Here is a 24,981-nt window from a genome sequence, read left to right on the forward strand (position 1 = left end):
CACAACTCACACACCTACAGTGCACACACACTTTTTCAACTCTGTTGACTCCTAGGACCAGAGAATTTTACATTTTTTGAATTTTAGTTTTTTTTGCCTTCTTTCAAAAACTTTCCCCAGGAATAATGGTGACAATCCCAATAGTTCCGGAACCGACGCGAGAGAAGTACCACCGGCCCGGTCCATCTTCCTACAAATACATGGTCCCAGGCAAAGAAACTGCCGTAATACCCACAGTGATGATATGCTTACAACAAATTCTGAAGTCCATGAAACATGATTTAAGTAAAGGCTATAATCTAGACCTACCACGGAACTCCAGACACAAAATCAACAACCTCATAAACATATATGAGGCTATTGAGTTATGGTCATATGACCTGGTCCAGACATCACAGCCTGAACTTGGATCATATTTCATTGATGTTTGAATTTAGCTTTCTATTGCGCGAAAGAAGCAGAGTTGCAAGTGCTGGGGTGAAACACTATACAGAGAGGACGATTAGTGGCTGAAATGCTGGCTGAAGACTTGTGACTAATTGGGATAAGACCCAACTGAGTAGATGGAAACTGCTCTTCTGCTTTCTGGACTTATTTATACTGTATCTTATAACATAAGGCCTTATTTCTTTAGAATAGCAGGTAGCTTGGCCACCATCTAAGTGGTAGGTTAAAGTTACTTTCCAATCCCATATCCAACAATAGGAACAAAACCCTGGAAATACAGAAAGTTGCTGCTTCCCCCTACCCAGGGATGCCGACATACCCACCACCACGGCCATCCAGCTACGTCCTCTGTTTCTGGTCTCGCCATGCTTCTTATATCCCAGGGCCTGCGTCCGATGCACTTGTTTCTTGGCAGCATGCTTAGGGTGCGAGCACTCCCTGAAACAAAAAAGAGACAGTGCATGCACACCTGTTGGAAGGTGCCTGAGCGACATTAGTGCCTTTAGTGTCCTAGTTAGTGGTTGCGTAACAACCCTGTTGTCAGGTTCCCATTCCTGATCCTGAATTGTGTAAACCTGAACCTATCCCTGAACCGATCCTACCCGAGCCTGATCATGTACCTGTCCTGTCTATACCTTGTCTTAACTTGAACCCGCCTTGTCGGAGTCTGAGCCTTTACCTAGTCCTGTCTAAACCAGTATCGGCACCCTGAGGCCGTCCTGCCTGAATCAGCTCCGATAACTGTTCTGTTCATGACCCTGTTCATGTTCTGCTGGCAACTTTGAGTCAGTACCATAATTCCTGACCCATGGAGTCAGCTTCTGCGGTTCCCTGGATCTTCCCTGGAGTGACACCTGGTGACTACTTGTGGATTAAGTCTAACCACATCAACTGGGGCTCTAGTAAATCCCAGGTGGTCGCTTAGCTACACCCCTCCAGACTCTCTTTGGTCCATGGCACAGTGGATCCACAAACCACCAGCATGACGTGGATCCTATAAAATGTAAATTATAGGGTCTGTTCAGTTTGCCCAACATTGTTGACCAAATCTGTAACAGAAGCTCCTAATAAAGTCTCTGCTGCAGATGTGAACAGAGAATAAGCAAACAGATTAAACAGTTGTTTTATAACTTGCTCAAAAAAATAGTAAAAAAATACCATTAATAATGTGCCTACAATTTTATTTGTATTACAGTTTATAAGAAATATGACTTCCGATAAAGATAGATACTCCCTTGTCAAGGGTGTCAGAAGCCTGGAATTCTCTGGCGACGAGGTGCCATGCAAACTTCTTCTGAATGGTGACACTTCCTTCCCAGTTTTAGTGACTCCTAAAAAGCATGTTCTTGTCGCTGCCTCTAAATATGGAAAAGGACGTGTAGTAGTTATGAGCCATGAAGCATATCTGAATCATCCTCCCTTCATGGATTTCATGAAAAACTCAATATCCTGGCTGAAACCATCTTCAGAAGCTGTAATTGGTGTTGACAAGAACTTCAACCATTTAGAGACAACCCTCTCTCAGTGTGGATACAAAGTTGAAAAAATCTCTGGTCTCAAGAAAGGTTTGGGAGTGCTCTGTATAACTGGTTATGATGGTAGTCAGGCTGTGGAGATTGTATCCTTTGTAAAAGAGGGAGGAGGTCTTCTTATCGGAGCTCAAGCCTGGCATTGGTCTTCTACCCACAAACAAGATAATGTTCTGCTCCATTTCCCAGGAAATAAAATAACTTCTGTTGCTGGAGTGTATTTCACTGCTGAATATGGAGAAAAAGGTGTTTTTGATGTGAGTAACCACATGCCAAGGACACCATGGAGGACTGAGTGAGTATACAAATACATAACATATCTAGTAACGTAGAAATGCAATTGTAGTTTTATCATGAAGTTACTGTAAAGGAAATTTTTAGGTTACTTTTTTGTTTCAGAGAGATGCTTTAACCAAAATACACCTGCTTATATTTCAAATCAGTGTTTCCTCCACTATATTCTCATGGCTTACATTTATATTATTACTGTGATGATGTGACTTACCAACATACACGATACACGAATATAGCTAACAACAACAAATGTAAAAAACTATAAAGCATACTTTATATGAAAAATGACACATAGACTCTAAATAGTATCACACAGAAGAGAGGGTGAGTAACAGAAGGAAAGGACATGTGACCAATAGATTGTAAATGAATATCATATATCTAATAGTGATGAGCGAGTGTACTCATTACTCGAGTTTTCCGAGCATGCTCAGGTGTTCTCCGAGCATCTTGGGCGTGCTCGTAAATTATGTCTGAGTCCCCATAGCTGCATGATTTGCGGCTGCTAGACATCCTGAATACATGTGGGGATTCCCTTACAATCAAGCAATCCCTGAATGTATTCAGGCTGTCTAGCAGCCGCAAATCATACAACCGTGGAGACTCAGACATAATTTCCGAGCACTGTTACACAAATGCCCAAACAAAAAAATATGCCGGAAAAAACTCAATCAATATATTACACCAAAGAACACAAGAGTATATTCCAAAATTCATTTATTGAACATAATTATTCTAAAATCCAAAACATTATTGAATAAAGATGCAGAGTACACTAGCACAACAAGTGGAACACACTGATCTATATCAAATAACTATTTAGCAAAGTAACTGCATGTTTGTGACCTATTTATTAATATTATTATAAGAAAAAACTCTTAATCAAATAGAATAAGGTCCATGTTATAGATATTACAACAAATGACATGACGTCATTCCTATACTCCCAATCATAGTACTTAAATAGTTAAATACAAAATAGCGATACTTACAATAGCAGTCAGTGTTCCACCTTGCCCCAACGCACGTTTCATGGTCTACTTCATCAGGAGGCGCCTCCTGATGAAGTAGACCATGAAACGTGCGTTGGGGCGAGGTGAAACACTCTGACTGCTATTATAAGTATCGCTATTTTTCTGGAGTAGTGAGGGACAGTACAGGGAACAGAAGGGTGATATTCTGCGAATAATCTTGCACTGTTTTGGTGACTAAACTAGACGAGCTGAGTAAAATCGTTTTGTTAACGTTGAACCTGAACTCTGACTGTCATTGTGTGGTGTTAAAGGAAAAGGACTTCCGGCCATGTGAAATCGACCCTGACTTGCAAGTGAGTGAACTACTGTGTGTTAATAGAGTGGAGGGCCAGCATGTTCCAGTGCAGCCACCCGCTGCCATGACTACCCCCCTGGCCTCCGTTTCACTTGTGGATCACCCGCCAGGGCAGTGGGGTACTCGGTACCTGGCCGGTATTTCACTGGGAAGTGTCACAGTGGCGGTGACCTGGTCCGTGGCCCTGGGCGTCCATGAAGGGAGTGAAGTGATGGAATAAAGTTTATGAATAGATGATTCATGACGCCACCTGTGGACAGATGGTGTAGTGAAGCAATGATCTTATAGCCATCCACAGGCAGGGCTGTAGTCCCAGGGCAGTGTAGCTGGGTGTTGGGAAGGAAGGTGCAATGTCAGGAACAGAGATGTAGCAGTGCCGGGGAGGTTGCAGCAAGAAGGCAAGGACACAATAGGTTGCAGTTTCTTTACCTTTACTTGGCAAATGCAGTCCAGGGTCCTGAGTACAGATGGCACAGGAGCTGGTTAGCCTGGAAGCAAATCAGGAATCACTCTGGCAGATGGGTTGTGCAGTCTCCTTACTAGCGCTCTCTATGAAGTACTCCCAGTTCTGAGTTACACTGGAGTTCCTCCTTTCTGATGTTATCCACACTCCACTCGCATGGCAGACAGCCGTAGCCTTCTATCTCTCTTGGCTCACCTGTCGCTGTTGTGCCTCCGAGGATTATGTGGGAATAGGGCATTTACAGCTTCCTATTCCTCTGGTTTCTGGTGCAGGACCATTAGTATCCATACACCCTTGGAGACCAGGCTCCAGATCATGCGCTATCACTGGCACTGAGCTCCCTCCTTTCCTCAGTCTCCCCAGCTCTTCTCCTCCACGTCTGCACATGATGCCCTCCTCACACTAACTGACTCACTCCTTCCTGGCCCCCAGAGACAGCTCCTCCCCTCAGTTCTGGGTTCAGAGCTCCCTCTGCTGACCCGGAGTGGGAACTGTGTTGCATGTTATGGTTAACTGCCAGAGAGACCCTTCATTGCTTCCAGGCGTGAAATCACTCTCCCTAGGAGGAAGGTAATGCCAATGTGGTGACCATACTCCTGGAGGCGCCACACTTGCACTTGGTGCAGCTCAAGATACATTTTTTTAATTGGTCAACCTACTGAATTTTTTATTACAGTCTCCTGTCGTCTTGATATACAAGGTGTTTTGATCTCTCTTATCTCTTAGTGCTAACATTTGTGATTATTTTCTCTTTGTAGCATGGACTTTACCAAAAACCTAAAGACTATCCTGCAAAATATAACTACTCTGGACATCAGTGGGAAAGGTATTCCTTCAGAACTTCTACTTCATGGACCTCTGACCTTTCCAGTTGGAATGACTGATGTTTATCAATGCTTTGTTGGTGCAGCCTTTTATGGCAAGGGACGTGTTGTTGTTGAGGGACATGAAGATTTTTTATCTAAACCTGAACTGAAGACTTTCACCATTAACACAGTTTCTTGGTTAGATATGGGTAGAAAGGGGAAGATCGGTGTGAATAAAGAATTGAAAACCCTTGCTAACATCTTACGGAAAGAAGGCTTACCTTGTGTAGTATCTGATTTGGTTCCAGGGCTCAGTGTGTACTGCTGTAGCGCTTACAGTGATGGGGAAGCAGAAAAAATCCAGCAGTTTGTGGCAGAGGGAGGAAGTCTTTTTATTGGTGGACAATCTTGGTCCTGGTCCTATTCCAATCCAGATGTGGTTTCAGAATATCCTGGCAATAAAATCCTCAACAAACTTGGAATCACCATTCTGTCCAGGACAATTGAGCAAAAGGTGTATAAAGCATTGAATCCTCAGACAGCAGCTAACACATATCACTTCCCCAGAGCATTGTGCCAACTCTTGAAGGATCTGAAAAGTGTGACTGAGCTAAAGCCACCGCTAAGCTCCTGGATGTCCCAGCTCGGAAAGGATGTGACAAGTTTTTTGAAGTTACCGGCAAGTCCTATTGTTTCATCAATGTGGCAGGAGCTTTCAGACCTTGTGCAATCATTTAATTTACCCAATGCAAGTAAAGAGCATCCAGTAAAAAGCTGCTCCAAGGAGGCTTTCATCATGATCTTGGCCCAGGAAATGAGTTGTATGGGTAAACTGGGTGATCCCTGTGTTACAGTGCATATTGATGCAACAAACTTAGGTAATGAATCTACAATTAACATTTAAACTTTACAGAAAATCAAATCCGATTTTGACAAATCATTTTACACAGACTGTTTTTTCTTCATAAAATCATAAAGTGATTCTTTTGCAATATAATATCCTAATATAATGTGTTTTCATACATTGATTGTAGTAACAAATATTTATTGAATTATAATACATGTAGGTTATGATGCCTGGAGAAGTACTGGACTCTACCTGCCTCCTAGAATAAAAGCAACTCTTTTATTTCCAGCAACAGTTGTAGGGAAAGGTCTACAGGTAATTTTTAGAATTGGAATTACGACATATTTATAATATAATATAAAGTCGCCTGATCAAGGGGTTACTGTGATAGTATTAAACAACATTCATAGAGATATCCTTTAAATCTCAATATGCAAATAAATCTACACCTCCTAACATAAAGTTGCTTTCAGGTCCAAAATTCTATGCTTAATTAATCTATTAACCTATGTTTGTCTTTTATACATCGCTTCAAATCCCTATGTACTGTTTAGATATAGATTTTAAAGGCAGCATTCTGACCACCCGCAGCTGCCACAAGACAGATCATGGGAGATTACTGCAAATTGTCTTCTTAATAATTTCAATTTATGGCAATATGAGGTACCATTAGTATACTAAATGTTTATACTTAAAGGGGTTCTCTACTATTAGACAATCTCTTCTTAAATGTCCCAAATAAAATTAAAACAGGTACTCGCCTCCTGGACTGTCACTGTTCTGGCAATGTTTGTTAAAATTTTGCAGCACTCACATGACATACCGTAATAATGTCTAGTGAGACCCTTGAAACTGCATGCCAACATCACTAGATCAGCGCCAATCCCGGAGGTGAGTATGTGTTTTTATTTTATTTGAGGCACTGGAGCATTTAAGAAGGTGTGGCCCACTACTGGATAACGCTTTCGTAATTGTTACAGTGCCCCAAATAAATACAATTTAATACTAAACCTCCTCTTTTGATGACTACAGGAAAATAACATGTTATCTTTATCATTTATGTTTATGCAGAAAAATGGAGCTCTAATCTGTGAAAAGATTTAATATGAAGATAATCAGCTTGTGTCAACTTTCATTCTCTTCTGCTGGGGCTTAGAACTCTTCAATAAGAGCAGCATTTAGGATTTCTAATCTTAGAGCATGCAGAATGATGTGGCCACTTCTGGTCTGTAGTTTTATTGGTTCTAGTGCAGCAATAACAATGACACCTTTTTGCAGCAATCTGATGTGCCAATGCTGAGAAATCATGCTTTGAAGACAAATGCAAATTTACCTTGATGTTCATTGTTGGTATATTGCTCTTAAGGACCTGTCACACTAAGCGATATCGCTAGCAATATCGCTATAACGTCACTGGTTTTTGTGACGTTATAGCGATATTGCTAGCGATATCGCTATGTCTGATACTTACCTCCGACCGCTCCCCCGCTGGTTATCGCTGATCGCGTGAGAACGTTCTGGACCGTTTCTCGTCATCAGCTTCCTGCTGTGACGACGAGCGACGCGTGGACGCGGGCGTGAGGACGTCAGGATCGCCTCGTCTGACAGGTAAGCAGCGACCCCTGCGATGTCGCTGGTGAGATCTGCCTGTGTGGCAGCTCACTAGCGACCACTTAGCGATGCACCAGCAATCCTGACCGCGTCATATCGCTGGTCGGGATCGCTGGTACATCGCTAAGTGTGACAGTACCCTTAGTCTTATATGATAGTAAAAGCAATGCAGTCAGGCTTTTTCTGTGTACAAAAACATACAATACCAAGTAAAGGTTACTCCAAAATAATAATAATAAATTAAATAAACTTTATTGAGCCATGATGCACTCTAAAATCCCATAGAGTAGAAACAAGAGTGACAACTAATTAAGAGTGGTGTAACGAATGTCAGTCGTGGTGAAGTGCTCGATAGAGTACACTGGCATGATTCATTATGCAGCATGCAATGTTTAATGAATCAGGTGCACCGGATGTCCAGTGTGCACTGTCGCCAAAAATATGCACCAAGCAGGGGCAAGCGTACATTTGTGTCAAGAGTGGGACAAGAGGGTTGCATTGACAATCCAACACAATGGGCAGCACTTTGAACACATTTTATAAGTGGTCATAAACTTGTAAATAATTCATGAAAGAATAAGGTTATGTTAAAACCAAGCACACCATTGTTTTTCTTATGAATTTCTCAAAAGGTTTGATGTGTCACATGACTCTCTTCCCATTGAAAAAAATAAAGTTGGATACAAAATGGCCGACTGCAAAATGGCCCTCCCATATACTAATGTGCCACAAACAGGAAGTTGATATCACCAATCATTCCCATTTTATTTAGGTGTTTCCATATAACTGGCCCTCCCTGTAGAATGACTTAATCATCCATAAATTAAATTACATACAAACACATGATTATTCTGGATTGTGCACTATTCTGGATTGTGCACCACAGTTTTACCTGATCCTATGCTTTCTTTACTTTTTTTTATTATTTTGAGCATCTTATAATTCTGTTCCATTTTTTGTATTTATTTGAATCTGTAGGCTTTTGACAGTAGATGGATGTAACTTTATTCATGGATCTTGATGATGAAGTTATTCTATACTCTATTAATGAGTATAAAATGTATTATTATGACTCCAAAACTTGGCTGTGAGTGTGGGGCTCTTGAGACACCATTTCTATGGATGTCTGTATTAACCAGTACTCACATGAAGAGATTTCATCAGATATCTTAACTTGACTGCAGATCATGTATGAAGATTTCAGAGGAAGTTTTATTTTCCAGCTGAATTCTTGGATGATGCACAGTAGTAGCAGCATCATAGGTGCAACAGTAGTGGTTGCAGTAGGTAAAAAGACGTTTTTAAATCAGGCATGCATCAACATGAACTAGCAACATGGCTAACATACACTATTTGAGCGAGAAGCGCGGGTTTACTGACATCAGAGCTGGGCTACAGGGAGAGGGACAGGACAAACTGATTACACAGCACTGTAGCAGAAACAATACAATGCTGTACATTTCTCAAGTCGTTTGATATGATATAATACAGTAGCACTTTCATGTTGGTGAATTTCCATGTTTTATTATTTGCTATGATTCATTCCTGTATCATAAATTTTATGTTTTTATTCTGTATAGATTTTAGTGTGCATCATGGCGTAATAGTTTAAATATTCTTGGTATTCAAGGTTTTTGTCTTGCTTATAGGATATATTATTTATTTATTTTTTTGGTCCGGATTGATTTTTCTGCATCCAACCATAACTAATTTTATGCACTTTTATACTACACTTTAGGTACAGATCGGTTGTCAGACAGATGACCTGAGCTCAGCAAAACAATTGTGCCGTGCTCCAGTGGTTGTGTGTAAAAAGAACGTTGTTCATGAGAAGGTTGTGGTATCCAGTATCTGGGGAGGACTCCTGTATGTTATTGTCAAGGGGAAAAGTCAACTAGGAACAATTCCAGTTACAGTCTATGGAGCAGAACGAGCGCCAACATTTATAAATGGTAAGTGAGATGTATTTTTTTTATGCTCAATTAAGAGCACCCTTCAAAAAGGACATACTCTGCACATGACAAGTGCAAATTTTCTGGAAGTGCAACCATATTAGTTTTATTGCTCAAATTAGATTAGTAGAAACTAATGCTACATGGTTATTAGGTTTCTCAACTCTCGGGGTGTCATCACATTAGGATTAAGCAACTGTAAACAGAGTAGTACCCTCATAAGTATAATAATAATAACTTTATATAGCTCCAACATATTCTGCAGCACTTTACAAATATAGAAATATACACAGGAGCTTTGTGAAAGCTTATTTTTTGTGGCATGAGCTGCTTTTTTTCGGTATAAATTTGTGGTACATAAGAGTTTTGATTGTTTTTCGTTTTTTGTGGTGTTGGGGGGGGGGGTGATTTAAAAAATGGCACTCCAGGCATTCTGTCACACTCGCGCCTTGGCTGAATGGCACGAGCCGGGGGGTTGTGGCCCCACTGTGCCACAAACCAGACTACCCTGGAAGGGGCGTGACTACGACAGCTACCTCAGTCTTCGCTGGAGCCTCTGATGCTGAGGTCAGGCTTGTGCGGCAGATAGCTGTCGGGTGCCACTCCAGGGGGGTGTCTGGCTGTGGCTGCTGATCCCACTCGGGGACAAGTCACTTGAACAGGTGTGACTGACAGGCAGACTGAGACACAGGGCAGGCGGGCACGGCCTGGAGACACAGGGCAAGCGGGCACGGCCTGGAGACACAGGGCAGGCTGGCGTGGTATGAGAAGGAACCGGCAGGCGCCTGTTCACACAGCAGATGCAGGTAACGGTATAGGCAAGAAGGAGTGGAGTGTGTTGGAACAGGTTAGAAACGGAGCCGCAGGAGTGCTGAGTAGGCAGAGCCGCAGGAGTGCTGAGTAGGCAGAGCTGCAGGAGTGCTGAGTAGGCAGAGCCGCAGGAGTGCTGAGTAGGCAGAGCCGCAGGAGTGCTGAGTAGGCAGAGCCACAAGAATGCGGAGTGATACTGCAGCAAGAGGTTCTGCAGCGACAGCAGGAGCGGAGCAAGGCTGAACCACAAGGTCTGTGGAGAGAAGCTGCAGTAAGAGGTTCTGCAGCAGCAGAGCAAAGCTGAACCACAAGGTCTGTGGAGAGAAGCTGCAGCAAGAGGTTCTGCAGCTGCAGAGGCACAGAGAGCTGCAAGGCTACAGAGGCACAGACAGAGCTGCAATGCTGCAGCGGCACAGACAGGGAGGACACAAGGAAAGACACAGCAGGGAAGGAAGCCAAAGACAAGGAGGCAGGGGTAGGACAGTGTTCAGACAAGGAGCAGGGACTAAGTCTCAAGGACCAGGATATTCTGCCTCCTGGCAGGCGGACAAGGTACTAGGCATGACAAAGAGTATTCTTCCAGAGAAGGAGGAGATACACAGGAGAGGATCTGGCAGGCTCAGTAGCAAGATGCTAACTGAGTTTAGACATTGCACAGGCAATGTTCCAGTGGGTGTGGCAGACCTAAATAGTCAAGGGCTCTAGGTAATTGGTCAGGGACAGATTGTGACGGGAGTATTCTCCAGAGCAAGGAGGGACAGCAGGCCTGGGAATAATCCAACAGATTTATTGACCAAAAAATAGGAACAACACGAAGGTAATTTGCAGAGTCCCAAAATAAGTCCACAGGAAACTGATTCGGGGGCACCTCCCGACAATCCTTGTGCCAGATCACAAAACCATAGTCCTTTAAGAGTCCCAGAAATCCACCACGATCACACAGAGGCCGAAGCTTCCTCAGACAGCCTCGTCCTTCTCTTTTAGCATTCAACTCACATCTGATCTTAAAGCAAGAATGTATTGTCAGGGCTCCTGGGATCAGTCCATCTGAAGGGGGGTAGGGGTCACACCTACTATTCAATGGTTTGGTCCATCAGAAGATTCTAGAAATGTAAGGGCTCCACTTAGTCTACAGGATGTGTATTGTAGGTTATCTTCTGCTTAGGAAAACAATAGCCAAAGTTCCACTAGCTGTTGACACAAGCCTAAATTAGATTATGGTCCAGGTAAATCACAAGACATTGCAAAGTATTGGGGGAAGGAGACATGGTTAATTTACAGCAAATACAACCAGAGGAAAGTTACATGACATATTATACAAAATACAGGACAGGGCAAAACTACAAATCATGACACAGATTAGACAGGTGCTCCCTGACTGCATAAGAACCAGAGAGTTCTGGTGCCGCCCCCCTATACACGCATAGCCAGGAAGCATGCAGGAGAGCAGAGGCCCAGAGCACAGGGCTGGCAGCAGACAGAATTCACAGCATGGCTTGAAGCAGTAAGTAAGTTGGTGTGCGGGGGATGGGAGGCCATGCAGTGATGCCAGAAGGGTTGTTACACATTGTTTGCTATTTTTTATCATATTTATCATAGAGGTAAAATAACATAATATGGATTGTTATGGAGGCCAAAATTCTACATGTGTATTTTTTTATTTTTTTGTTTTCTTTTTTGACTTAATAGAGTATTTTAAAAAAGTATTTTTAATGCGCAAAATGTTTGTTATTGATGGTATAATTTCCTGCAGTATTTCTGTATTGCAGTGAATTGTGCCTCTCAGCATGACACTGGAGGTAGTCTATTGGGCTCTACCAATGGCAGATCCTATAACCCCTGGCAAAAATTATGGAATCAGTTGTTTAATTTTGTAGAAAAAAAGCAGATCACAGACATGGCACAAAACTAAAGTCAATTCAAATGGCAACTTTCTGGCTTCAAGAAACACTAAAAGAAATCAAGAACAAAAAATGTGGTAGCCAGTAATGGTTACTTTTTTTAACCTAGCATAGGGGAAAAATTATGGAATCACTCAATTCTGAGGGAAAAAATTATGGAATCACCCTGTAAATTTTCATTCCCAAAATTAACACCTGCATCAAATTAGATCTGCTCGTTAGTCTGCATCTGAAAAGGAGAGAGCACACCTTGGAGAGCTGTTGCACCAAGTGGACAGACATGAATCATGGCTCCAACACGAGAGATGTCAATTGAAACAAAGGAGAGGATTATCAAACTCTAAGGGTGTGTACACATGCTGCAGATTCTGCTGCGGATCCGCAGCGGTTTTGGTCCTTCGAATCTGCAGCATTTTTTGCTGCGGTGTACAGTACCATTAAAATCAATGGAAAATGGAAACTGCAGTGCAGATGCTGCGGAATTATCCGTGCGGATTTGCTGCTGTTTCAAATCCGCAGAAAGAATTGACATTCTTTCTGCAGATTCCGCTGCGGTTTACCATCTCCATTGTAGAGATGATAAACTGCAGGGCAAACCCGCAGGCTAATCCGCAGATAAACTGCAGGTCTTCTGACCTGCGGATTTATCTGCGGATTTTAGTAAATCCCCGTGGAAAAATCTGCAGAGCATTCCACAGCATGTGCACACACCCTAAGGGTGAGTGCACACGCTGCGGATTCACCTGCGGATTTTTCCGCACGGATTTGCAGGTAAAACCGCAGGTAAATAGATCTGCGGTTTTCCTGCAGATTTGTCAGCGGTTTTCCCCTGCGGATTGACACCTGGACAATGGAACAGGTGCCAAACCGCAGCGGAATCCGCAGAAAAAATTGACATTCTGCGAATTTAAAACCACAGCAAATCCGTGCGGAAAAATCCACAGCATGTGCACTGAGGATTTGAAATCCCATTGGCAAACATTGTACTGTACAATGTCTGCGGAACTGCTGCGGATCCACAGGGCCAAATCCGCAGCGGATTCACAGCAGAATCTGCAGCGTGTGCACATACCCTAAAAAGAAGGTAAATCATCACGCAATGTTGCAAAAGATGTTGGTTGTTCACAGTCAGCTGTGTCTAATTTTTGCCAGGGGTTGTAATAGGTCTACATTCATAATAAGGCTATGTGCACACGGTGTGGATTCTGCTGCGGATCTGCAGCGGTTTTGGCCCTGCGGGTCCGCAGCAGGTTTAGGTGCGTTGTACAGTACCATTGTTTTCAATGGTAAACTGAAAAACGCTGTGCACATGCTGCAGATTTTTCCGCGCGGATTTGCTGCGGGTTACAATCCGCAGCATGTCAATTCTTTGTGCGGATTCCGCTGCGGTTTCACACCTGCTCCATTATGAGGTGTGAAACCGCAGGGCAAAACCACAGGCTAATCCGCAGATAAACCGCAGGACTTTTGTCCTGTGGATTTACCTGCGGATTTTTCAACAAAATCCGTACAACCTAAAAACTACGTGTGCACATACCCTAAATCTGGAGGCCAGTGTAAGGCTGGAGACACACTAGAAATTTAAAAATCGGTCCGGTTTTGATGCAGGAGAGTTGGGCGAGTGTAATGTAATTGTCATGCGAGTATCAGGCGTTTTTTATGCGAGTACAATCCGATTTTTCACACCTAGCATCCAATTTACATCCGAATGCAGTACAATTGCTATCAGACTGCAATGCGATTTTTACATAGAGAAATGTTCTAAGTCATTTACACATCGTTTTAAAATGAAATATTCTTCAAATATATATGTATATTTTAGATAGATAGATTAAAAGCTGGCAAATGATCTGCCAGGTACAGTTTAGAATAAAATAGGTTATAATAGAATAGATAGAATAGATATATACACATAGAACAGGTGTATGTGTGTGTATATATATATATATATATATATATATATATTGCATAGAGATATAGATAGAAAATTAGCCATCAATTAATTTGTCAGCTTCTGTAAAATCAATGCAGGAGCCAACAGGATAGAAGACATGGTTTACATGCAGTAAACACATGCATAATAGTTTGATATATAGATGTCAGTGACCAATATAATTAGTATAGTGTGTGTGCAAATTATGGGACATGTGTGTATTTAATAAAAAGAATCTTTTAGGAGAAAACAATGACCTGTGCTCCGGCACAATTTTCTGCGCCAGAGAGGGAAAGCCAGAGACTGGGGGCAGATATTCATAGCCTAGGAAGGGACCATGGTTATTGCCCCCCCCGCCAGTTCATTCTCCCACGCTGCAGAATGACTTCTATTGCGGGATGCGATCCTATTTTTTCCTGACAATCGGAGGATGCTGCTATTTTTTTCCAGTCCGATCGTGATCCGATCCGAGCTGGAAAAAAAAACTCAGATGAAGACACCATCATAAATTAACATTGGTCCGAATTCAATCTGATTTTTAATCGGATTTGTCCGATTTCATCGCAAGTAGGCATGAGACCTAAAGCTGAATTTACACTTAAAGTTTGTTCACGATAATTTTTAAGAACACTCTTAACAATAATATTTTGGTGTAAACAGGCTACCAATCACTTGATGAGTGAAGATGTTTGTTCATCGGGTGAAATGATCTATTGTGCAGAGCAAGAGATCATAGTGGTACATCATACTGTATAAACAGGACTATGATTGCTGAGAACAAGAGCAGTCTATGTAGCCTAAACAATGTACTATTGCATATTTCTACTGTACAAGAAATTTAGCTCTGGCAAAGTGGATGGAATTTCCAGAAATTTTGTTTGCGCTGTGCAAACTGATTTCTGGTGTGTTTTTGCAATCCACAACCTGTGCTTTTTTTCTTGTTAGTTTCCAAATTTTCCCTATATATACTTCAATGAGATGTAAAAAACACTGGTCAACATTAAAAATCATCAGCAAAGGTAATATATCTGTTTGGAGTTATGTTTGATGTGCTGATTCCAAAAATATGCTTAGTTTTGCTCCATCACATAAAGTTTCTGAGACAGAAGTATTTTTGTTATTACGTTATTTCTGCATTTTCAATGTATGAGGTTTTTCCTATGTTAGTCCCATTTCTTTGCTTGTCTTGAAAGATGTACCGGATGTACTTTAAGTGTCCACTTGGTGATCAAGACAAAAGCTGAGCCCCTCATGTGATACGCTCAAGTGGTTCAAATGGTCTTCGTGACTGCTTGAATATGAGGAAAGTGGCTATGCCATTTGCTGTTCCCATGATTTGGAGAGAACCCAAAAATTATAGTGACAACTGCTACTTTTGTTTTGTCAAACTGAAGGGCTTTTCTATAAACAACAAACATAAATTTAATTACCCTGAACTTGAATCTGCGATTAGGCCAGTTACACATGATGGTACCTTGCCATCTCCTGTACAACCATTGTCTGGATTGGATGAAAATAAAGTAGAATATGAAGACTATGGAGCTGAAGCTACTGGCAAAGACATGGAGACCTCAAGTCAAGAGGAGTATGTACCTGATGGAGCGGCCAGAATGCTTTACTCAACATGAATTAAATGATCTTGCTTCACAATTGAAATATGAAACCATTGAAACCATCAATCCCTATTGCTCACTCATGTCATCTAAAGGAAAGTTATGAAAATCTGTCAGTTGTTTTGGATACTATACAATATAAGCATCAACAATGGAATATCTGTGGAGATTTGAAAGTGATTCGTCTGCTAATGGGAATACAAGGAGGTTTCACAAAATATTGTTGCTTCTTGTGTTTATGCGACAGCAGAAATGCAGTAGGGCAGTATGTTCATCATGATTGGGGACAAAGAAATATCTATACTCCAGGTAGAGGCAGTGTTCAGCATAATCATTTAGTTACTCCAACAAAAATCTTTCTTCCTCTACTACATATAAAGTTGGGATTGATTAAAAACTTTGTGAAAGCCATGGCAAAGACAAATTTGCAAGGGTTCCAGTACATTTCACAGAAATTCTCCAACATTTCACCAGCAAAACTGAAGGAAGGAGTTTTTGTTCGTCCTCAGATCAGAGAGCTTATGAGAGATGATGTGTTTGAAGGAACTCTAAATGATAAGGAATTGAGATCTTGGAAAAGCTTCAAGTGGATCTGTGAAAACGTCTTAGGAAAACAAAAATCTCCAGAATATTGTTTAAGGTGTTGAGAAACTGCTAAATACATACCAGTGTCTTGGATGTCGCATGTCTCTGAAAATGCACTTTCTGCATTCACATTTAGATTTCTTCCCTCATCCCTTGGGGATGTAAGCAATGAACAAGGCGAGCGGTTTCACCACGACATTAAAGTAATGGAACACTGCTACCATGGTTTTTGGAATGACTCAATGATGGCAGATTACTGTTGGATGTTATATAGGGACAACCCTGAAAAATCGTATCAGCGACAGTCTAATGTCGAGCACTTTTAAGTTCTGCTCATATTTTGGTTTCTTTTTTGCATGTGAAATTATTTTGGGTCAATAAAAACTGTTTTGTAAGGCAAAGCATTTTTTTCTGATATGTAGATTACTGTTTGCTTAATGTCGCCAGTTTATTTCCTATACTTTATAATAACGTTGCTGCTCTATGGAAACTATACGTGCTACAGAAAAACTGTACACATTTTTTAAATCAGAACAAAGAGATGATTCAGAAAAGTACAAAGTCACCTGCGATGATTAGAAAAAAATTTTTTTTAGTAGACCTGTGAAATCTGCAGGCAAAATGCGCATATGTTTTTAGTGCATTTCTACTAAATATGCTTGCCATCTGCACATGACTTAATCAGTAAAGTTTTATCAAAGTTAAGTAACTAACAGGAAGTTTCCAAAACAAATCAGTTTTCTTTAAAAAAAATAAGATAGCAAAAGGAGACAAAAACTGCAGCAGGGTAAAACATAAAAACACATGTAAAAAATGTACTCAAAATGCATGTAAACTAGTTTAGCTAAATTGAGCAGAAATGCTGCAAAAAATCGGCAACATCAAGAATGCACCAAATACTTAATTTCTTGCCATTTTCAACATCTCATGCTAATATAAGCAGAGACTGAAAAAACAAGTCTTCATGGAGCATGGAGTCTGTAAGGTAGCATGTGGATGAGAACATAGTTAAAGACAGTGAACTTAATTTCTGCATCTTGTCCATTCTCTGTGTCCATGTAAATTCAAAAACTTGATCTGATTTGCAGAGCCATTCACAGCATGCTGCAATTTTTTTTCTCATGCTAAATCGGTATGAGAAAAAATGCACAAATCTGCACTGCCCCATAGTATAACATTGGTCGGAGTGCTATCCGCTAACACATGCCTGCTTTTTACCGTGCTCGCTGCTTATGACAGTTTAAATCGTTAGCTTGCCCAGAACTGTGTTACTGATGACCTTACGATAAGGCATAAATATCAGATTTGTGTGGCCTGAGACACTGTGCACCAACGATCAACAATTAACAGCACTGGCTGAATGCAAATAGTATACAATGCAGGAACAGCATGGGCTATTCCTGCTTCATATACTGTTAACATCCAGCCGCCACCAAAGCTGGAAACAACTGATCAGTGGGGGTGCCAGATATCAGACACCCACCAATGTTGATGAGTTAAGTGGACAAGTGCTTTAACTATTAATTTTAGACCAATAATCTATAGTATTGTGTTTCCCCCAGGAAAGACTGAAGTTTCATCCTGGTTGAAGATAATTCGTACATCCCAAATTCCTTGGGCCGAGCTGATAACAGAAAATATAATTTTGACTGTTCCTTCTGACTCTATCCGGTCATTACAAGATCCAGATGTTTTGTTATCTCAGTGGGACTCCATAATGTGTGCAATAGCTGAACTGGCAGCAATTCCAAAGAAATTTCTGCGTCCTGAAAGATTTGTTGCAGATGTGCAAATCTCAGCAGGTAAGTGACGTAGCCATTGAGTAAACATAAAAACCTGCTAATAGAAGATATTTTTAGTAGGCTGCAGGAAGTGTAAAGCATGCTCACCATAGACGGATTATAATGAGAGCACTCTGGGCTAGTGCCCGGGGCTCAAGGCTGCGGAGTTCCCCTTGCTAGATTACCCTCATCATATGGCAATGGCATCCTACATATCCCGGCAGGGACCAACCTGGCGATGTGTTGTCGACGATACAGAATGGCAGCGCAGCTCCAGGGGAGCTCCTGTCACCTCTGCTGTGACATGCCAGCGCGATGATGTCATCAGCTGAAACTGGCACGATGATGTTATCACGCTAGCATGTACGCTCTGACCAGTAGAAGTGGAACCTCAGGGACCCTACCAGAGAGCCAGGGGAACGGGAGTGAGATGAGCTTGTCTGTATATGTTTTTTTTATTAATATGTAAAGGATATGAGTGTTCGTACTATATATAGATTGCTCTGTGCAAGATCCTAATGTATATAGGAATCTATATGGGGTTGTATCTCTATATATAAAACTGAATGTATGTGTGTGTGTGTGTGTATCATCTTTCAATTCACCAGAGCTGTTCAAAAGAAGCCGAGCTGTGATTGGTTGCTATGAGCAAGTTTTCCCACTTGACAACACCTCAGCAGACACTGACATGGTGGGAGAAATCTAGCATCCCTGGGAACATAAGCTCCCAGTCATTGTCTGCCCCAGAAAGGAGCACAGAGCTCATGACAGGAATGAATCCCCCCTCCCGTGCCCATATCCCCATCACACATCCTCTATCCTATAGGCACATCTTCCCTCTTAAAGGGATCATTGGTATGGAAGTCAGAGCAAATCCATCCAGTGCTTTGGTTCTGACCCCAGGCTCTCTTAAAGGGATCATTGGTATGGAAGGTAGGGCAAATCCACTCTGCGCTTTGGTACTGACCCCAGGCGTTTCTTCAAGGGATCTCCGGTATGGAAGTCAGGGCAAATCCATCCAGCGCTTTGGTTCTGACCCCAGGCCTCTCTTAAAGGGATCCCCGGTATGGAAGTCAGGGCAATTGCCTTCAAATGCTTTGGTACTGACCTCAGGCACTCTTAAAGGGATCTCCTGTTTGGAAGTCAGTGAAAATCCCTCAGCGCTCTGATTCTGACCCAAGGGTTCTATTAAAGGGATCATTGGTATGCAAGTCAGGGCAAATCCACTCAGCGCTCTGGTTCTGATCCAAGGCCCCTCTTAAAGGGATCCCCGGTATGGAAGTCAGGGCAAATCCCTCAGCGCTCTGATTCTGACCCCAGGGTTCTATTAAAGGGATCATTGGTATGCAAGTCAGGACAAATCCACTCAGCGCTCGGGTTCTGATGTCAGGCTCTCTTAAAGGGATCCCGGGTATGGAAGTCAGGGCAAATCCCTCAGCGCTCTGATTCTGACCCCAGGGTTCTATTAAAGGGATCATTGGTATGCAAGTCAGGGCAAATCCACTCAGCGCTCTGGTTCTGATCCCAGGCTCTCTTAAAGGGATCCCCGGTATGGAAGTTAGTGTAAATCCTTCAGCACTCTGATTCTCACCCAGGCTTCTATTAAAGGGATCATTGGTATGGAAGTCAGGGCAAATCCACTCAGCATTCTGGTTCTAATGCCAGGCCTCTCTTAAAGGGATCCCCAATATGGAGGTTAGGACCATTCCACTCAGCGCTCTGTATCTGACCCCAGGCTGACGAGATGATGTGGGATATTAGGGGTAGTAGTCCGGTGGCTCTGGCTGACGGGATGATGTGGCTTATTAGGGGGAGTAGTCCGAAGGCTCTGTCTGATGGGATGATGTGGGATATTATGGGTAGTTGTTATGAGCTCATTTTCTGCTCCACCAGTTGAGAGTTCTCCTTCCGTTCTCCCTCTGGTGGTGACAGGAGGTAGTGAGGTTGGTTTAAGTGGTAGTGATCTGCCACCTGAAGAGGATAACGATTGGATCTCTGGAGTATCGGACTGGATATAAGACAGCCGACGCCCTATCCTGGTGCTGGTGATTCAGTCTGCTTCTCAGGTCTTGGACTTCAGCTCTCTTCCAGTCTTCTCAAGTTAAGTTTGTTTTTTGCTAATGTTCACACTTGCGCTTGTTGGTCAATTCAGTTTCTTGTGTGGCCAGCTTGCCCCTGCTGGGGCTATGCTGAACTTCCACTCCTATTTATTTGTATTTGCCAATTTGCCTTTTTGTCCCTTATTAGATTGGCCTCTTTTTGCTCTGTTTCAGAATATTTCAGAGTGCTGGTATAGTGGGAGAAGTCTAGTGACTTCAGGGTTAATTTTGCTATCAGACGTGTTGGACATTATTTTGGTAGGGTTTTTTTGGCAGATTGCAGACAGTGGCTTTCCTTTCCTGTCCTTTCTAGTTAGTCGGGCCCCATCGTTTGCTCAGCCTATTTTCCTGCCTGTGTTTGTGTTTTAATCTTGCTTCACCGTCAATACATGTGTGTGGGGCTGTCTATTCCTTTGGGGTCTGCTCTGGGGCAGTTAGTTTTCCCTTTTCTTGCTTTACGTTTTATGTAGTCCTCCGGCGGTGACGAGGCATCTAGGAACATCGTAGGAACTCTCCACTGCTACTGTTAGTTGTGTGGTTAAGATCAGGGATCTGCAATCTGCATAGTTACCAACCTCTCTGGCTTTCTGCGACTTAGGTTTTTGTTGTTCCTCCTCGGTGACCCATTTATAACAGAATCACCAGCCATACCGCAGTTTCTAGGGTACTCAAAAGCAGGGAAAAATTGTTTAAAGGAAGAAGAAAAGAAAAAAAGTGTCAGAATTTTTTTTTTTTGTGTATATTTTTTCCTCTTTTTTTCTGGGGCCGTAGGAGGATTTTTTTTTCTCCTAATGGAGATTAAGCAATTGCCTGATCGTGTGGAGCAACTTGCTGCTGAAGTGCAGGGAATTTCCACCTACCTCATTCAGTCACATGCTGCTGAACCTAAGATTCCTACTCCTGATGTATTTTCTGGGGATCAGTCTAAATTTCTGAATTTTAAGAATAATTGTAAATTATTTCTTGCCTTGAAGCCTAATTCATCGGGGAGCTCTGTGCAGCAGGTTAAAATTGTCATCTCCTTGCTGCGCAGTGATCCCCAGGATTGGGCTTTTTCTCTGACACCTGGAAATCCTATTTTGACTAATGTTTATACATTTTTTCAAGCCTTGGGGTTGTTGTATGATGAACCTAATGCCGTTGATCAAGCTGAGAGAACCCTGTTGGCATTAGACCAGGGTCAGGATCCTGCAGAGTTGTACTGTCAAAAATTCCAAAAGTGGGCGGTCCTTACTACATGGAATGATAGTGCATTGGCAGCTCTCTTTTGGAAAGGTTTGTCAGAGACCGTAAAAGATGTTATGGTGGGATTTCCTGATCCTTCTGGTCTGGATGGCTGTATGTCATTAGCCATTCAAGTTGATCGGCGTTTACGTGAACGTAAAACTACACGGGATGTGCTGCCACCTTTTGAACAAATGTCTGAACCTATGCAATGTGATGGGGTTTTGTCTATAGCGCAACGTCGGGAGTTTAGAAGGCGTAATAAGCAGTGTTTTTTCTGTGGAGACACCTCTCATACTATTTCTGTCTGCCCTAAACGAGAGAAATGTTTTGCACACACATTTGCTGTGGGCAGTATACAACCTAAGTTCCTTTTGGCAATTACTCTGATCTGCTCCTTGTCCACATTTTCCACTAAGGCTTTTGTGGATTCAGGAGCAGCTCTGAATCTGATGGATTTGGACTTTGCTAAACGTTGTGGTTTGTCCATGACGCCTCTGCAGATGCCTATTCCTTTGTGGGGTATTGATGTCACTCCTTTGGCCGAGAATAAACCTCAGTTTTGGACCCAGGTGATAATGCGAGTTGCCCCAGACCACCAAGAAAATTGTAGATTTTTGGTGCTGCATAATTTGCACGATACTATTGTTCTGGGGTTCCCCTGGTTGCAAACTCATAACCCAGTTTTGGATTGGAAATCTGTCTCTGTGGTGAGTTGGGGTTGTCAGTGTGTTCTTAGGGACGCTCCTGTTTTCTCCACCTCTCCTCAGTCTCATGATATTCCTGATTATCTGGCTGATTTCTCTGATGTATTTAGTGAGAGTAAGTCTGCGTCTTTGCCTCCTCATAGGAGTTATGACTGTGCAATTGACTTGATGCCTGGGTGTAAATTTCCCAAGGGTCGGCTTTTCAACTTATCTGTACCCGAACATGATGCTATGCGATCCTATATTAAGGAGTCGTTGGAGAAGGGTCATATTAGACCATCCTCATTACCTTTAGATGCTGGTTTTTTTGTGGCCAAGAAAGATGGTTCATTAAGACTGTGTATTGATTATTGTTCTCTTAACAAGATGACGGTTAAATATCAGAACCCGTTACCTCTGATGTCTGATTTATTCTCCAGAGTTAAGAGTGCCTGCTGGTTTACTAAGCTTGACCTCAGGGGGGCGTATAATCTTATTCGCATCAAGCACGGGGATGAATGGAAGACGGCGCTTAATACTCCGGAGGGACATTTTGAGTACCTGGTGATGCCTTTTGGGCTCTCTAATACCCATTCTGTCTTCCAGTCCTTTATGAATGATATTTTCCGAGACTTTGTGGATAAGTTTTTGATCATCTATCTGGATGATATTTTGATCTTTTCTAGTGATTGGGATTCCCATGTGTAACATGTCTGGACTATGTTCCGGATTTTGAGGGAGAATTCCCTGCTTGTTAAGGGATCGAAGTGCCTCTTTGGTGTACAGAGGATTTCATTTTTGGGATTTATCTTGTCTCCATCGACGATTGAAATGGACCTGGCCAAGGTACAGGCCATTTTTGATTGGGTTCAGCCTACTTCTTTGAAGGCTCTCCAGAAGTTTTTGGGTTTTTCTAATTGCTATCGTAATTTTTCTAGTATTGTCAAACCACTGACTGATCTGACCAAGAAGGGAGCTGATGTGCTGAATTGGTCTCCTGAGGCTGTATCAGCATTTCAGGAGCTTAAGCGGAGATTTACTTCAGCTCCAGTTTTACGGCAACCTGATGTCTCACTTCCATTTCAAGTGGAGGTAGACGCTTCTGAGATTGGTGCAGGAGCTGTTTTGTCCCAAAAAGACCCTGTGACTTCTAAGATGAATCCCTGTGCCTTCTTTTCTCGAAAGTTTTCCCCATCTGACCGCAACTATGATGTGGGGAATCGGGAATTGTTGGCCATGAAATGGGCATTTGAGGAGTGGAGACATTGGTTGGAGGGAGCTGGACATCAATTTGTGGTCCTCACCGATCACAAGAATCTGATTTATCTGGAGTCGGCCAAACGCTTGAATCCTAGACAGGCTAGATGGGCCTTGTTTTTCACCCGTTTTAATTTTGTGGTCTCTTTTCTTCCAGGCACTAAGAATGTTAAGGCAGATGCCCTTTCTAGGAGTTTCTTTGCTGATTCTCTTAATGTGACCGAGCCTACTACTATCCTAGATGAGGGGGTAGTTCTTTCTGCCATTTCGCCCGATTTGAGACGCGCCCTGGAGGAATTTCAGGAGGATAAACCTGAGCGTTGCCCTATGGGAAGATTGCATGTTCCTGACCAGTGGAGAAAGAGAGTTATGTCTGAAGTCCATTGCTCCGCATTGGCTGGTCATCCGGGTATTTTTGGTACCAGAGATTTGGTGAGTCGGTCGTTTTGGTGGCCTGCCTTATCTCGTGATGTCAGGAATTTTGTACAGTCCTGTGGGACTTTTTCTCAGTCTAAACCCTGTTCTCGTTCTGGTGGGTTGCTGATGCCCCTGCCGGTGCCCAAGAGGCCATGGACCCATATCTCAATGGATTTTATTTCTGATCTTCCTGTCTCTCAGAGAATGACTGTTATCTGGGTGATTTGTGATAGATTTTCGAAGATGGTCCATCTTGTACCACTCCCAAAGTTGCCATCTTCCGCTGAGTTGGTACCCTTGTTTTTACAACAGGTGGTTCAGTTACACGGGATTCCTGAGAACATTTTATCCGATAGAGGAGTCCAGTTTGTTTCCAGATTCTGGAAAGCCTTTTGTTCCAATCTGGGAATTCAGTTATCCTTCTCCTCTGCGTTTCATCCCCAGACCAATGGGTAGACTGAGAGAACAAACCAGACCCTGGAGTCTTATTTAAGATGTTTTATATCTGCTGATCAAGATGATTGGGTCTCATTTTTGCCCTTGGCCGAATTTGCGCTAAACAATAGAGCTAGTTCTGCCACTTTGATGTCACCCTTTTTCTGTAATTTTGGGTTTCATCCTCGATTCTCTTCAGGGCAAGTGGAATCTTCGTCCTGCCCAGGTGTGGACACTGTGGTTTTGAGAATGCAGCAGATATGGGACCAAGTGGTGGATAAGTTGTCACTCTCAGGAAAAGGCCCAGCGTTTTTCCAACCGGCATAGGATCATTGGTCCCCGGTTTAAAGTGGGTGATATGGTTTGGTTGTCGTCTAAGAATATTCCTATGAAGGTTGCATCTCCAACATTAAAGCCCAGATTTATTGGACCTTTTAAGATTTTGGAGATTCTTAATCCTGTTTCTTTTCGATTGGCTCTTCCAGTTACGTTCAAAATCCATAACGTATTTCACAAGTCACTGTTGAAGAGGTTTGTTGAGCCAGTCGTTACTGTGGCGGCACCTCCTGACCCTGTATTGGTTAAAGGCAATGTGGAATATGAGGTAGAGAAAATATTGGATTCTCGTTTGGTTAGACGGGGACTCCAGTATTTGGTCAAATGGAAGGGTTATGGCCAGGAGGATAATTCTTGGGTCTCTGCCTCTGATATTTGTGCCAATAAATTGGTTCGTGCTTTTCACCCGGCCCATTCTGATCGGCCTGGTGGCATGGATGAGGGTTCGGTGACCCCTCCTCGGGGGGGTACTGTTATGAGCTTATTTTCTGCTCCACCAGTTGAGAGTTCTCCTTCCGTTCTCCCTCTGGTGGTGACAGGAGGTAGTGAGGTTGGTTTAAGTGGTAGTGATCTGCCACCTGATGAGGAGGATAACGATTGGATCTCTGGAGTACCAGACTGAATAT

General features: G+C 42.6%; 1 protein-coding gene across 2 annotated transcripts in view; it reads left to right on the plus strand.

Annotated features, from left to right (window-relative positions):
• Positions 1–24,981, plus strand: part of LOC141092951 (TRPM8 channel-associated factor homolog) — a 109,385-nt gene that overhangs the window by 34,799 nt on the left and 49,605 nt on the right. For both annotated transcript variants that reach the window (XM_073579328.1, XM_073579327.1), the window contains exons 2-6: positions 1,643–2,271; positions 4,821–5,746; positions 5,936–6,030; positions 9,065–9,278; positions 17,683–17,922. In XM_073579328.1, the coding sequence (XP_073435429.1) occupies positions 1,655–2,271; positions 4,821–5,746; positions 5,936–6,030; positions 9,065–9,278; positions 17,683–17,922 (2,092 nt within the window). In that variant the 5' untranslated portion in view covers positions 1,643–1,654. The remainder of the gene's footprint in view (positions 1–1,642; positions 2,272–4,820; positions 5,747–5,935; positions 6,031–9,064; positions 9,279–17,682; positions 17,923–24,981) is intronic.

The sequence above is a fragment of the Dendrobates tinctorius genome, unplaced genomic scaffold (genome assembly GCF_039654945.1).
Source record: "Dendrobates tinctorius isolate UK_male_01 unplaced genomic scaffold, ASM3965494v1 ptg000062l, whole genome shotgun sequence".
Taxonomy (NCBI): Eukaryota; Metazoa; Chordata; class Amphibia; order Anura; family Dendrobatidae; genus Dendrobates; species Dendrobates tinctorius.